At 40.1% G+C, this 16,162-nt stretch overlaps 1 protein-coding gene across 4 annotated transcripts in view; it reads left to right on the top strand.

The window, feature by feature from the left end:
• LOC102781661 (uncharacterized) overlaps positions 1–16,162 on the top strand; it is a 55,748-nt gene that overhangs the window by 15,292 nt on the left and 24,294 nt on the right. For 3 of the 4 annotated variants that reach the window (XM_087835849.1, XM_087835848.1, XM_087835847.1), the window contains exon 1: positions 9,040–9,601. The exons of the other annotated variant lie outside the window; for it this stretch is intronic. In XM_087835849.1, the coding sequence (XP_087691975.1) occupies positions 9,178–9,601 (424 nt within the window). In that variant the 5' untranslated portion in view covers positions 9,040–9,177. Of the gene's footprint in view, positions 1–9,039; positions 9,602–16,162 lie in introns of those variants that run through there. 4 annotated transcript variants of the gene reach the window in all.

Below are 16,162 nucleotides of genomic sequence, written 5' to 3'. Positions count from 1 at the left end.
CAGTTTTAGTTAGTTTTCCTTTTTTTGTTTTTATTTTTATTTCCGTTAACGAAAATGTTTTTTCACTTCTAGTTTTCGTTATTTCGTTAGTTTTCGTTAACGATAATAACCTTGGTTGACACCAGAGCAGATGGGGAAGAGCGAGACAGTCATCCATGCTAACTGTGGGAAGCGAGTTCAGTCAGATAGAAATACGACACAGCAATTACAAAGAGAGCACAAAGTTCCCAGTCCAGAAAGATCATTCTATTTAGTTATTACACAAAAGATCAAAGAAGCCTCTGTAGATCTTTTCGGGACCTACTTTTTGGCAAAGCCAGAAATGTTTTCAGAAGCGTGAAATTTATTAGGAAGAGTCATGAAACAAAGCAGCGTCTAGTTGGGGCTTGTTGCAGAAGTTTCCTCTCCAAACCTCTCACGTGGTCATGTTTAACCCTCTCAGGCTCAAATTAAGTTTTAGTTGCTAATGCACAACCATGTCCTGCAGTGGTACTTCTGAGTAAAAAAAACTCATAAAATATCTATGTGGGGTAATCAGGTTGTTAGTTTTTAACTGTTACAAATCGGCAACGCCTGCCTCGAGAGGGTTAAGTAACCAGAGTTACCTGAAATAAAAAGAAGAAATGCAGTTTTAGGTATTAAGTTTTCTTCTTTCCTCCTCCAGTAATCACCATGGTTGTCATGTGAGCTTTAGTAGGAACATGCTGCTTGTATGATGTGGCAACAGCAGAACAAATGTCACTGGTGCTTCAACATTCAGCTGCAGCTCACCACATATGACTGCACCTCGCTGTAGCTGCATGCGAATGTATGTGTGGAAGTGTAAATGTAAGCAACAGCTGCCTTCATAATAAAACACAATGCACAAAGGAAGCATGCCCGAACGCAGCCGTGCGTTTACTTACCCTGCTTGTGGCCCTGTGCAGGTCAGAGTCAGCTGACAGCTGACGGTGATGAAAAGTGCTGGGAACGCAGAGGGAGCGTTAGCACGTATGTTTAAGAGCCTGCAGGGGATTTATGGTGATGTATGATGGACACGGAGAAAGCGTTGGGGGTTGTGTTATTTGAAAGAAAAAAACTAACCTGATGTTTTTATATTTTTAATTAAAAGAAAAGTATTTTCTTGGTTTTTAGTAAGAACAATGCAACGATGCGTAAATGTGAAAACAATAAATAAAAACGTAATAAAACTCTAGTTTATGAAGTTTATGTAGTTTTTGATTCATGTGTCTGTTGTTAAGATGCAAGCTTTAATTCCCTGCTGATGAAAATCAACAGAAACCTCATCAAAGAAAGAGCTTTGTCACAAAAGAGAGACAAAAAAACTCAGACAGGAAGTCTGTAACTGCCTGTAATTACTGTAAAGCTGAAACATGAGTGTTCTTTGATGCACTTGGTTTTTCATTTTTTAATGTTTTAGTCATATTTGTCACTACTGTACTCCTCAGTATGTCTGGCTTCAACCACGATTTTACTAATTTCAGCTGGAAAGAAATTAGTAAACAATGCAAGCAGAACCTTTCTCATATATCCAAAGGGGACTGTGTTTGCAGTTAGAATGTTTTCTGTAGATAATAAATCTCTTTGGCATAAGATCTGCAACAAAAAGTGCTTCTGGTAATAGAAAATTGAGTTGTAAAAGGTTTTTATAAGCTGGTTTAAACCTGATTTTTTTTTGCTTTTGTTTATCTTATGCTCTTTTTATGAATTCCTCTCCCAAGGTGACACCTGTTGGCATCAACTTTTTATGAAACTCAGTGCTCAAACCGGTGCTTAAAGAATCAAGAACACAAAATTGGTCCAAAAACCTCTCATGTTCAGCTGTTTTTTTGTAAAAAGATAACAATGTTAGCCTTTTCTGCATCTATAGGGCATATATGGTATCACTCTTAGCAGGAAGCAGTGCTTAATCAATGGAAAAAACACAAACTTTGTCCAAAAACCTCTTAAGTTTAGCTGTTTTCCACTTTTTCTTTGGTCATTTGTGCCTTTTTGGTCAGGGTGAAGGGAGTATCTGCCATCAAACAAGAAGACAGCCGCATGTAACTACGACGGTGTTGTTGTGATGCTAGTTCACCTTACATGCATTAATGTAATAACGTGGTTAGCCTACTCAACGTAAATTACACACCAACAACATTAAGCTACTCACACAGAGAAGAACAGCTGCTGCTGCATCATCATCCTCATCATTTCTGCTACACTGGCAGGGCTAGGGGCCAGGACTCTCCTCTTCGGGTTTTTGGGGGATGTTGGTAACTCCGGTTCGGATAACAGGCAACCCACCAGCAGTAGATGTGCCCGGTGTGAGGTCTCGCATCAAGCTATCAAATCTTTTTCTCGGCTTTTAACAAAATGCTATACGTCGCCAGGTGTTTCATCAGATTCGAGGAGTTACCTCCTTTGCACAGTATCACCTTAAAGCACTTGTTGCAGGCTGCTGAGTTTGCATATTTTGCTGTGAAGTACAGCCAGACTTTGACGGCTTCGCTTTGGGCATTTTTAATCTGTAGCTCTGCTCTAAAAGAACGTACGTACCTGGGCCCGCCTACTATCCTCGGAAAGGTAAAATGATTGGCTGGAATCCAAAGTATATGACATCTCAGGGAAAAAAAGCACCAAAATAAAACACCGAAATGTGCGCTGCTTTTCGGTCTGGTTACTACCGTTTATGTCAGAACCGGTGCCATAATGGCACCAGATACCGGTACCCATCCCTAGTAAGGATTTAAAATATATTTATGTATACAACCTGTAGATCTTTAATAAGGGGGATGTAAAGTAAGTTGGCTCAGCTGTTAATACTTTTAAATGCTTTATGTACAAGTAAGTAAAAAAATATCCACAATACGGAAACACATAACTGTAAAGATGCAAGTTCAGAAATGAAGAAAAGCATGTTGAAGAATTAGTGTAGATATTTAAATATGAACCCTAAACTGTTCTAGAGAAACATGACAACATACTATGCAAAATTCTTGAACCACTCCCCGTTACCTCCGTTTAACAGGTTATGTATTTGGTAGCATTTGCATGTCATTCTGTCTGTAAACATAATAGCACAAACAGTTTTAAATGAATTCTGATAAAACTTTCTAGAGGTGTAATTCATGATTTAACAAGTGGGGGCGCTGACTAGTGATGCGCGATACCACTGATTTCCTTTCTGATCCAATACCAAGTAAAATTCGAGGTGGTATTGATGATACTGATCCGATACTGATACTTTGTACAAAAACTTATTTTATTTATTCTATCTTATTGTATCTCAAATTATAGCTTCATAATGATTACAGGACATCAGATTACTTGTTCTTATTGCTTAATAATGCAGAGTTCATCATATAGAATTAAAAAAACGGAAGTTGTGCGCTATTTGCCTGCTAACACGTTGCCTGTCTGCAGCACTAAAGGACTCGGTGAGAGACGTCTGTCTCGCCCTAGCAGCACCTGTCCCTCTCCTCCTCTTCATTTCGCCTCAACATACACTCGTCATATTCTATGATATGATTTATTCTGAGGTGTTTGACGAGGTTATCGGTGTTGCCACAACACCTCACTGTCTTGCCACATTTATCGCAAACCACGTCTCGGCTGTTTGTGGAGGTAAAACACGTCCACACATGACTCCGTTTATGCTCAGCCGTTTTTGTGAGTGCACATGTCAAGGGGTTGCAACACATTTATACAGCCGGATTTTGCACATGACTATGAAAGGTGGAAGAGGAAGTAGTTCTTCCACTGTAGACAATCCGAATGATATAGTTTCTTTCCACTGTGTTGCTGTTAATGATAAACTACAAATTTACCCTAAATTACTAAAATATCGATATTTTAATGTGAGAATCGATTCTAGAACATAAATGACTGGTATCGGAGGAATCGATATTTCAGTATCGATCCGCACATCACTAGTGCTGACCTTTTTGCACAGGGCCAGGTAAGTTAGGAAAGCCTTTTGCCTTATTAATGAAATCAGTATTTAGAAACTGCGTTTTGTGTTACTCTGGTTATCTTTGTTGAATATTTTGTATTGAAACAAGCAAAGAAATCCTACTTTTCACCGCACTGTAAACTGTATTTCACATTGTATATGTGTGTTTGTGAATGCTTCAATAAATTGCTGCAGCTAGTTACATTTATATTTTCCTAGCAAAGATATAAAGACACAAGAGGTGGCTCTTATTTCATGCACAGCTTGTTAGTTGTGTTATTTCTAGGCAGCAGAGTATTTCAACATAGCGTTTCCAGTTTCAGTGTGATTGGGCAGCACAGCCTATGTTAAGTATTGTATTTAAATTTAACAAATAAACAGGTAATAGCAGTTTTTCAAAGCTATCCTTATAAACAAACATGCAGTTCTGCTTCTAAGAAAGTTTTTTCTTGATTGGAGAGCCCACTGTGACACCCACTGGTGCAAAGCAGGAGGAGGAAGGTGCTGCAACTACTAGTGAGGAGTGACAAAAGAAGCAGAAGCGTGCAGTATCACCATAATGAAGGTCAAATAAAAGCACAGATTCTAAAATGTTGTATGAGTAGCATAAGAGAAACAATATTTCTGTACAAACTCCAGTGTTTTCCTTCAGTTTTCTTGATCTTTCACAAATGTGTTAAAACATAGTCCAGTATCCGGTCTATTCAATTCAATTTTAGCTTATTTTATTTATATAGCTCCAAATCACAACAACAGTTGCCTCAAGGCGCTTTATATTGTAAGATAAAGAGAAAACCCCAATATGGCCCCCTATGAAGAAGGGCTTTGGCAACAGTGTCAAGGAAAAAAGTCCTTTAAACAAGAAGAAACCTCCAGCAAAGACACACTGTGGAAGAGAGCTAGAGATCTGATAGCAGTCTGATTGCAAAGTGCTCCAATGGGGTGATACGGTAGTATGAGGTCTTTAAGATAAATGGGGACTGATTATTCAAGACCTTGTATGTGATTGAAGGATTCCAAATTTGACTCGAAAGTTAACAGGGAGCCAATGAAGAGAAGCCAATATGGGAGAGTTGAGATTGTGAGCAGAATGAGCAGCACATTAGCTGGTCATTTAACAGCATTTTACAAAGCAGCCTGGTCATGGCTCTTAAATGTCATTTTATGGCTGTAAATTTGACATCTAGGATTTTTGGATGTCAGACTGATAAAATCAGACACTTGGAGACACCAGGTTTTCTTAGATTTTGTTGGCCTAATGGTCAATTAATAGCCTTAATTACAGCACCATTAGTTTGGCAGTACAAACAGGAGCCCCTTAATGAGGCGGATTAGCAGATTATAATCTCTTCTGTTGCTGGTCTGCTCAGGAAAATAGGAAGATAAAGTAGTTAATGATGCATTAAAGAAAGCAAAGTTTCACCAGAGTAAACTCCAGTGACTCTAATCTTCCTCAGCACTGTTCTTTAGCAGCAGTTATGTTGCATGAATGCACAAATGATGGGGATAAGGCAGCGTGTCATGCAGCGTGGGTGTGGGAGGTCCACCAGCTGGAATGTGTAACAGCTGGTTGTCCGAGTTTGGCAGATGCTGGATGATGAGGGGACTCTGGGCCATGTGGAGGAGGAGGAGGAAGAAGAGGAGGAAAGGGAGGAGGAGGAGTGTTGGTGGAGAGGAATCCTTTTGCCCCAATCGCCCGTCTGTGAGAACCTGGAAGGAGTGCTTTTTCCGAGGATTTTCTCCGATGAGGCAATGGAGTCGGTCTCTTGGGAGGGCAGCTGCTGTCTCTCATTCATCCCTCACATTGCTGCTCAGCCTCTCTCCAGCTGCGTTCACGCTGTTTATCTGATTATGTTCCTCCCAAAGCTTCAGAAAGTAGACTTGGTGGTTTAATTTTTGGTTACTGTAGTTACCAAAAATTAAAACAGAGGCATAAATCAGACAGCTACACACACCGAAGCCATCGGTGCCGTGTGACTGAACCGCCCTTGTTTTCCCTTTTCTTCCTGAGAGATGAGATCATTTCTCTTGCTCTGTTACTCACCGTGCCCTTGATATTCTCACCATTTTAGCCTGTCAGCTGCTGTGCTCAGTTTTCCCACCTTTTTCCTCCTTTTGTCCCTTTTCCCCACTCTAGCATGAAATCATGCAAAGTAGAAGTACAACGATCTTTTACTTAAAAGTAGAAAAGTTTTTAAAATACTGCATGAACAGTATGAATCCTGGAGTGAAATGCTTCCATTGTTATAACTCTGCTGTTACAGTGTGCTGTCCTTGCTTGTACTGTTGCATAGTTTAGTGTACTGATCTGAACCTGGGGGCCACGGGGTAATCGGAGTACCGAGTACTTCTTAACTTTCTCTAGTAGTTGGTTTGGAAATGTAGCTAAAGTTTTGTTTGAATAAAAACATAAGAAAAGGAAAAAGTAACACATTCAGAAGTGTATTTTGTATTTTTATGTTGTTTAAAAATCAAAAATATGAGCTAAGCAAAGTAATGAATTACAGAAAACAAAAAATAAATCCTCGGTCAAATTTTACCTTTTTTTGTTCGCTTTGTGTGTTTGTTTACATTAGTAAATCTTAAATTTAAATTTTAAATTTAAAGTAGGAAATAGTGGACATTTGGAAGCTAGAGGGCACCATTCACACCATATCAAAAAATATTATTTTTACTCTTAAGATGAGTTTTTATTGACTGTTTACTTCCCTTTGCACTCACTTGCTTTGACAAGCAAGTGGGTTCGGTTTAAGGGTTTTGAAGATTTAATTTTCATGGGTGACTCAGAAACTCGGAGAAGACTTGAAGATAAACTGTGTTGCAGGCATAAAATATACTTCAACTGAAAGGGGTCATTTCTCAGAGCTGTGCTGACTGTAACAATAAAATGAAATGATTTGTGTCTACAAACTTGACCAGATTACTTTTGCTTTGCCATGAGAGGGACTGAAATGTGCAGAAGCTGAAAACAAGTGTATTTTTGCGTGATTGTGAAGTTTAATGCTCAAACTTATGAGCTAACGCTGCCATCTCGTCTTCAATTATTGATTCATTTGTTTATTTTAAAAATTTCAAAACCCAAGGAAACAAAACACTGTCAACTGTCATTATCACTTTAACATGAGGATATCTGCACATCTGTAGTGTCACCAGATATGCTGTCATAAACAATTAAAAAAGGACAAATATGAACAGATTAAAGATATTCACAAAACATAATTTTGGCCTGTTATTTTTATATCTTAACTCAAGCTTCTCTGTAACAAAAACATATTTTTTAAGATTGAAGCAAAAGTTTCTGTAATGATAACTGTCGAGTTATGTACAAGCGCAGTTCCAAAAAAGTTGGGACTCAAAAATGTAAATAAAATCAGAATACAGTGACTTGCAAATGTCATAAATCGAAATTTTATTAACATTAGAGTATAGAAAAATATTAAGACATTTTACTATTTTTCCCTTTCATGTATGAATTATGACATCTTTAGGCATGAAAAGATGAATAAAAATACTTAAGTAAAAAATCCTGATTGAGGTTGTCATAATTCATGCATGACAGGGTTAAATAACAATAATTAAACACATCATACATCTATAGTAGCATTAAACAACCAGTGGGTGGCAGGGTATGGAGTGACACATCACTGTCCAATGTAGTGGTTTATGTGCAAGTATACCATCAGCACTGACACAAATACAAGAAAACAGACTTTGAATAGCTGTCCACTGTAGTGACCACTATGCACGAAAGGGTTAAATGAAAATATTCGTTCATATTGTATTTGATGAAAACAACACATCTGAAAAAGGTTGGGCCTTGTTTACCGCTGAGTAGCATACTGCCATCTTTTAACAACAGTCTGTAAACGTCAAGGAGCTGAAGGAGAAGAGCCGACGGACTTTTGGAAGAGGAATGGTGTCATATTTTTCCTCTCATGATGCTCCGAATGGGTCCAGTTGCCTTACTGGTCTGCAACTGGACTCTTAATCTGTGCTGCTGTAACTGATGTAGTATGCAGTTTAGCACTGTATAGTTGGAATATGTGAGACTTTCCCTTAAAAAGACATTGTCTGGATGGGACCATATGCTGCTCTAAAACCTGTATATACCTTTAAGCCTTGATGGCGCCCAGGTGTTCAAACTGCCAATCCCACAGGCGCTGATCCTCCTCCACACCTTCAGAGATTCAGGCTTTTGAACTGAGCATTGATAACCGATTTTAAACACAGGTTTTGGAGAGTGGTGAAACTCTGCCTCTCTTAAGTTGCTCTTTTTGTACCCAATCATCTGAGCTGTTGCTAAGTAACCCAATTAGCTGCACAATGTTCCTGCAATGGTTTCTTTTTAGTACCACTCACTTGTCCACTGTAAATATTTCATGTTTTCTGTGTACTATTGTGAATGAAATATGGCTTAAAGAGATTTCGAAATAATTGCACAATGACCCAGCTTTTTTTTAAGAGTCGTACATATTTTGGAAGGATTTTTGGCATCTCAGCTGCTGGAAATGACTTTAGGAGTCATTTCTTTGCACTGAAGACACACTTTAGTTTTCTACAGCTGCTTAGAGTTACCATTCTTGTGCCTATGTGGTAAAAAAAACCAATATAAAGACTGTAACCAGTTAGTGTCGTTTTGCGTAAAGACTCGAAGCAGCAGGAAACAGCGAGCCTCGTCCTTTTAAAAATTTTAAAATAGAATTAGTAGGATCTCTGCTTAAGTTTTTAACGTAACCTGTGATTATGCTTTATTAAATTGTGGTTAAATAATTATTGCCTATAAAGTAATATTTACTATTTTCTTTGGTTAATTTACTTATTTACTTTTATTTAATTGCATTTATTCAGTCCTGCTCACCAATAAAATGAGCTTTTCCTTTAGAGTGTGAACTAAACCTTTTTTTTATGATCTGCAGTGCATTTATGAAAACTCCATATTTCTGCAGAGGACTCATCTGTCTAGGCCGGGTGTGCCTATGTGGTAAAAAGCATGCCTGTATGCTTTCTAAGGAGACCCACAGGATTCACGCAGGGGAGGAGTTTTAGTGTATTTGAGCCCTTTTTTTTTTCTTGGAGGGAGTTTGCACTGGGAGCTCAGTGGGGAGGGTCCCAGAGTAGTTTTTATGCCTCTGCTTTCATTCACTGGTTGCTCAGTGGCCCTTGATCAGCCTCGATTTAACTGCTGCCCGGCTGGCTAACAGGTGGTGCTTTGAGGAATCAGCACTGTTGCAACAGCCAGCACCATGTGGAGGAGGCTCCAGACTGCAACGCTGCTCCTCATCCTCTGCTCCGGGAGCCTGGAGGCCTGGTTCTGGAGAAGCACGGATGAAGAAACAAAGACAGAAGCGGTTACGTTTGATGCTACCACTTTAACCACTCACACTGTAGCAATGATCACCAGTACAAAGCAGGTGGAGGAAGGTGCTACTACTACTACTACCAGCAGTGTAATGATGGAGGAGGAAGGTTCTACTAAGACTGCCGCTGGTGCAAAGGTGAAGGAAGAAGAGGAGGATGACAACTTGTCCGGGGTTGGGGAAGAAATCATCAGCGTGGCCACAGGCATCCGTAAGTTTGTCGAGGCGTGGGATGCGACCACGACCACCTGGACTGTTAGTGCCGGCCTGACGGAGAAGACGGAGAAGTCTGACGTGACGATGAAGCCAGGCAGGTTCTCGGGGGAGAGGGTGGAGGAAGGGTCTGGGGTTGGGGAAGGGGGTGGATTTGAGTCAGACGTGACGATTAGAGGTGGCATTTCTAAATTGAATGGCCCACCCTGTCTCCCCGCGCCCTCTGATTGGCCCGTTTGCAGACAGCCACGCCTTTTCTCGTTGCCCAACTTTTTCAACCACACCTCAGTGGAGGAGGTGGGGGCGGTCCTACAGGAGTGGGCGTGGCTCACAAAAGCAGAATGTCACCACAGCGCAGAGCTATTCCTCTGCCTCCTCCTGACTCCCAGGTGTCCATCCCCCGTCTCTTACCTGCCCTGCCGCAGCTTCTGCCACACACTGCAAGACAGCTGCTGGGCGTTCCTGGAAAACGGGCGTCTCCCAGTGGAGTGTGACCTCCTGCCTGAAAGAGCTCATGAGCCCGGGCGTCCGGTGTGCGTGTCAGTTAGTAACTGGAAAGGTAACCGCGGCGGGTTAGAATGTATCCTGTGTGACGATACATTTTGAATCCGGAGCGTCTATGTGTGTTTGTTTTGGTGTCCAGCTGCATCATTGTCTTTGCCCATCACATGATTCACTTTAAATGTGATTTTGCATGTTTTTACCATTTTAATGTGATCATATAGAGCCCATAAAGTACTCTGGCTCATGTGACTACAGGTGCTATACATTACAGTTTCACATATATTTGACCCCCTACCATGAAACCACTGGTGGGTTTGTTTTATTAGAGGAAGATAATGACCCTCACATTTACTGGGGTTCCAGCTAATGATATTTTTTTAATTATTTTGTTGCTTGTAAGAAATTTCAATTTTCCAAATCACAGGATAAAATTATTAAATGTCTTTTTTTAAATCCAGAACCCCAAATATATGAATTATTATAATGTAAGGCTGTAAATTCACAAGTTTTAGAAACCATCATCATCACTTTTTAAAAAATCTAGGATCAAATTACTGAAGTATAGTCAATAAAGTATTCTGTTTTGGATATTGTCACAATTAATGCACAAGAGCATTCGTCATCTTAAAAAAAAAAAAAACTGTTATATTCTGGTGCCTACATTACCCATAATGCAACATCAGTTTGTTTTAGAAGATCAGGTGTAGTAAGTTGCAACTATGTAGCTCACAGTCTCAAGCAGGGTTCAGTTCGGGCTTGACAGTCTTCACACGTCTCTTTCTGAGGTCACAAAGGGCTTTAGTCAACTTTCTTACATCCAGATTATTATCAAAGTAAACTTTAAGTGCAGTTCCATTTGATCAACAGTATATCAAAAATGAATGAAGGCATCATATTCACTGTAATAAATATCGAAATTCTGTCATAAAGAGGACCCAGAGTACCAAAAAAAGGTTTATCATATGATCAATTATTTGGCGGTTAGTTAATCAAGTTAGGTATGTGAGGTGCTAATGTTTTTGGTATATTTTATATTTATCCAAAAACACCCCAAAACATATCTAAATGTAAATTGTAATAATTAATTATTAACCCTTTAACACCTACCATAGAACCAACTGTTTCCAGCAGTGCAATTTGAGTTCTAAGCATCCCAGAAACTATAAATAAAAGCATAAACTCAAACACGACTTTTAAAAACACCAGTGTAGGCTTATAAAGCCCCGAAAGTAAAAAACTACATGCGAAAATGACGTCACTTCTGGTTTCAGGCAGGTAATGGCGGACATGCAATAGTTTGCGCTGACGTCTGTTCCAACGTAGGACGTGTTATGAACAGCTGATTAGATCGGCAAAGCGTGCTTCTGGAATATTATGTTTTTGTTATATTAAGTGCTTTTTGTGCAATTTTTGCAAAGCTATATGTGGAAGGAAACCGTGACTTAGGACAAGTTAATGGCATAAGATGTAACTACAACTCCTCTGGTTTCAAAGGTTTTTTTGCAGTTTGCAAAGAAAATTATTGTGCTAGCTTACGTGGTTCCAGTTCTACAGGGATTTAAAAATAGTTACGCAAAACGGAGCGTGCCCGCTCCGACCGGTTTTAAAGGGTTAATATACTGGTAAAAATCAACTGAGAAACTACCAACACACATAAACACTGTATATATTGTATGTATGTACACTGTATGTATTCAGTATACACTGTCATGTTGACACATGTTGCCTACATAATTTAAAAATATAGATGATTATCTTTATTTTTCATTTTCTAATTTTTAATGTATTATTTAGGCGGTTTTGGTCCTCTGTATTTTAAAGTCAGAAAAAAGCTTGCAATTTGGAAGATGGGTTTGATTAATGTTAAATACACACTTTTTGTAAATCAATGGTCAAAACATGCAAAAACATTGATGTTGGAACTGCTGATGTGGCTGTGGTGTCACTTTCTCCCCTGACGCATGATAAAACACCTGAGTTCACGCCGTTGTCGCCAGGCTGCATGCAGCAGTTCATGTTGTTGTCTTGTCTCCTGCAAACGAGGCATTTTTAATGTGTAGAGTCAGTAGCAGTCAGCAGCGGCATGCCTGCTATTTGTTTGATGGTAGCTGCATCTTTTTTATGACACTTAAATCTATTCTGGTCACGTTAGATGTTTATACTGTAAACTAGAAATCATATATACACTAGGTTAGAAACTTTTGCAGTGAGTATAAACCCTGACAAATATATCAGAGGCTCTTGTTCAGCCTTTTAATGTCTTAATGAATTTAGCAGCACATGTCATTGGCTGGACATTCCTGGGGTTTTTTAAATTAAAACTTTGACCTCTGCCACATGAAAACCTTCTTCATTGTGTGTTTCCCGCGGGAATGCTTACTGCAAATGTTTGAATGACCTTTACAACAACTTGTGGCTTTAAAACACCAACACAGCTATGTTTCACCCCACAGCAGACTCCTGAATCTGCACTGCAGTACGTTTTGGAGACTTTGGTTCATGCATGCAGCCAAGCTTTTGCACTGTTTTTGCTCGGGGTGTACGGGTTATAACACGTCCCTGTGGTTGTCAGTCAAACTGTTTATTGCCTGTGATTTTCCAAACACCTGCACAAGGGATGACAAAAGGGTTAAGGGAGCCTGCATTTGATCAAAAGCACTCAGTATAAGCTCTCAGTCGTGATGTTGTCTTTACATTTAGATGTAGGTTTGTTTCTCACAGCAGGCAGTAATCCTTCTATTCCTCCCATCACATCCTACTCCTGCATGCCAGCCATGCTTTTCTGTCTCGAGTTATCGTGTCATCATTTCTAATCAGCTGGTGTGTTATGTAGATTTACAGATGGATGGCGTTTTATAGTTTCCCAGATGGAGAGGAAACAATCAGGCTGTCTGTGGTGGCAGTGGCGGTGGAAGTGGGGAGAAGCTTGTGGAAGGTATTTTTGATAACCGCTGTGGGTGGGAAAATGGTCTGCTCCGAGAGATTGAGTGTGACGATTGTGCGGTCGGTTTGGGAGAAAGGGCGGCGGTCTTGCGGTTGGTAACAAGAGAGCGTTGTGATGGGATGAGACGGGGAGGCTTGCAGTCTCTGCCAGGAGGGCAGAGGGCACGACAGTCACCCACCCTTTCACCCAATCACACTTGATGGAATGCAGTCGAGTGTTTGGGACACCATTAGAAGATGAGCAGAGATTCAAAACGAGGCACAAGTATGAGAAAGACTTTTATGTGGGTGGGGAAATACTGGGTCTTCAACTTGGAAGCAATTTAAATGCATTTTGGACCATTTATGTGTCATTTATAGTGTCTCAAACTGACACTGAGTCACTTCCATTTGTTTAAAGTTCATCTTTTTCCAGCTGATGCTGAGGTTCAAGAGGCCACGCCCACCCTGGAGGGCCTCTGGGTTCCCCTGCTGCATGGTTAGTGCTCAGAGACGGCAGTTTAATGAGCCGGTTGTGAGCTGCTTGTTTATCATTATTTCTCCTTTGCTGCTGATTGGTTCCCTTATTAGTTCCCAAAAAAACACAAACTGTCTTCAGTCCATAAAAATAAAAAGTAGTGCCATCAGCAGTCCAAGCTTTAAGCTTTCAACATCACTGAAAAGAAAAGCAAAAAACTTTTAAGTGGCCTGAAAGATCAGTCTTTGCTATTTGCTTTCACGCTACGCTGTTGGCGACCAGCTGAAGAATACGACAAATTGACAGATGACTTGGCAGTAAATACATTAGAGAAAGGGTGTCAAACATAAGGCCCGGGGGTCAAAATCGTCCCGGCAAAGACTCCCCTCATGTAATTAACCATTAAATGACAGATAATGCATAAAAAAGTTTTGAACGGGTTTTTTTTATATATTAACAAAAAAAACCTTGGAGTGTGGGAGTCTGTTAGAGAAGGAAACTGGAAACAGTCTGCAGGTAACTGTTAGAAGCAACAAGCTGTCAAAAATGTATTAGAGCAGTTTGCTTTATCAAATTATATTTTCTCAGTTTTCAGATCTGTTTTGTAATAATTCCCTAGCTTTGCCTTCCAGCACATTGTTTTTCTGCACTTTTTCCTCTTTTTAAAAGTCAGATTTGGTGCTTTTATTGAATCCAGTTTTCAGTACATTCATTCTGTGTGTAATTCATTTTTGCCCTACTTCATGCATTTAACACATGTATCACGACAGCAACGGTTAACGTTTGACCCTGTAGCAAATTGGAGAGTAAGAGAGCTAGCACAGACTTATATAAAAACAATGAAATATGGTCCTGTTAGCAAAACGGATGATGAAATAAATAAATCATGCATTTCGACATGTGCTGCAGGCTAAATTTATGAACCAGTGGTACCTGCCACCGTTCATACTTCTCAAATTCTTCACATAAACAAATTTGTTTTGGAGGGCAGCCAAAAACCCGAGCTTTTCAGCTCTTCTGCCTCTTCAAGGAGGAAGATGTGAACAAAAAGAAGAATCCAGCTGATGTCATCTGAGCTGCACCGATCCCCCCTCAATCAACTTTAATTGGCTCTGGGCTTTGGGCTCATTCAGACGTGGATTAGAGTCTGAGCGGGGATCAGAGGCTGGGTGAAGGTGTCACAGGCTCCATTTGAAGAGTTAACTGATGCCACAGCCGAGACTCAGTGCAATTAACAGCCCGAGTCTCAGGCCAGCTGTGTAAATGAAGTGTTTGGTGTGTTTTACGATAAAGAGTCCTGGGTTTTATTCTTACCCACGTCCTCAATTCTCCAAATCAAGACCTGCAGATTTCTGCTGCAGATATATTAAGATCTGCTTTGGGAATACCAGGACAATGGCATAATATTCCTCATGCAAAACACTGAAATTACTGAAATTGTTCAGACACAGTAGATGCTTTGGTGTAGTTATTGAAGGCAGATTGAGTTGCTTTTGCAAGTAAAGGACATTTCAGGTCAAGCAGAAGAATGAGGGTGTAGTTTCCTACATTTTTCTCTATTTTAGGCCACTTTAACCATCACATGCTTGCATTACTTTGTCCGTTGTACTTTGTAATTTAAGCACACAGTGTGGTTACATTGACTGCAGTAACACTGAGGCTTAGGCGCAGATTTTACAGGATAGTATAAACTCTTCTTATGCTCCCCCTCCAGGATGAGGGAAGGTCTCTGCACTGCTAACCCTCTGGAGGAGTTCATTAGTTACACTGTGACATTTCTGCATGTTTTAACTGGCGCGTTGAGTCAGTTCGGGCTGCTGGCCCGTCCACTTTGTCCCATTAACAGTCCCTCATGGTCCACTTTCCCATGGACAGTTGCCGTGCATTTCCTCCCTCCCGCCCTCTGTCTGTCCATCTGTCAGTCCGTGCCTCTTCTCATTGCCTGTGTCTTTTTCTTCACACGCTAAAACAGGCAGGCGTCGGATTTCTCTGGAGTTACATGTTGGAAAATACAGACATGGCACCCCAGTAATCCCCTGTAACCAAGAACATGAGGTCATTAAGGCCGCGAAACACTGATGTGGGCTGTTCTTGCATACAATGGGGACTGTTAGCGTGGAGAAAGGAAGTCAGAAATGAGCTTTCTATGATTGGTTTCAACAAAAAAATCAGTATTTCATTATTCGACGGTGTCCCATGCAGAGATCTGAGCTGATGAGCATAAAAAAACAATTTGAACAGCTTAACGTGAGGAGTTCCGTCATGAACATAATTTACTGTCCAATTTGCAACAGTTCTGCTCATTGCACACGCCAAATTTCTGTGGTTTTAGCTTTGTTTGTTTGTCATTATGACTTATATAAAACAGGCAGGGCTTCACTTCCTTAAATGCACAAATCAAAATGTAGCAACATTTGAATCAAACTTTGTTTTTTTCTTTGCCAATCCAATGAAACTGCATTTTTTTCATGTTTTTGATAAACTCAAAGTTACGTTTTATATATATTATGACAAACACCATCCACTTAGCACACCTTAAACACACTAAGGTGTGCTAAGTGGCATAGATTCAAGAAGGTTCTGGAAACATTCCTCACAGATTTTGGTCCATATGGACATGTGATGCATGTCAAAGTGCCACGGACACAAGATCACATCCACAATGAAAATCTTCTGTTCCACCACATCCCAAAAGTTGCTCTATTGGACTGAAATCTGGTGACTGTGGAGGCCATTTGAGTACAGTGAACTTAT

Source organism: Neolamprologus brichardi, chromosome 23 (genome assembly GCF_056152115.1).
Source record: "Neolamprologus brichardi isolate AB-2024 chromosome 23, ASM5615211v1, whole genome shotgun sequence".
Lineage (NCBI taxonomy): Eukaryota > Metazoa > Chordata > Actinopteri > Cichliformes > Cichlidae > Neolamprologus > Neolamprologus brichardi.
The sequence above is the reverse complement of the archived record's forward strand: the minus strand, read 5'-3'. Positions and strand labels throughout refer to the sequence as shown.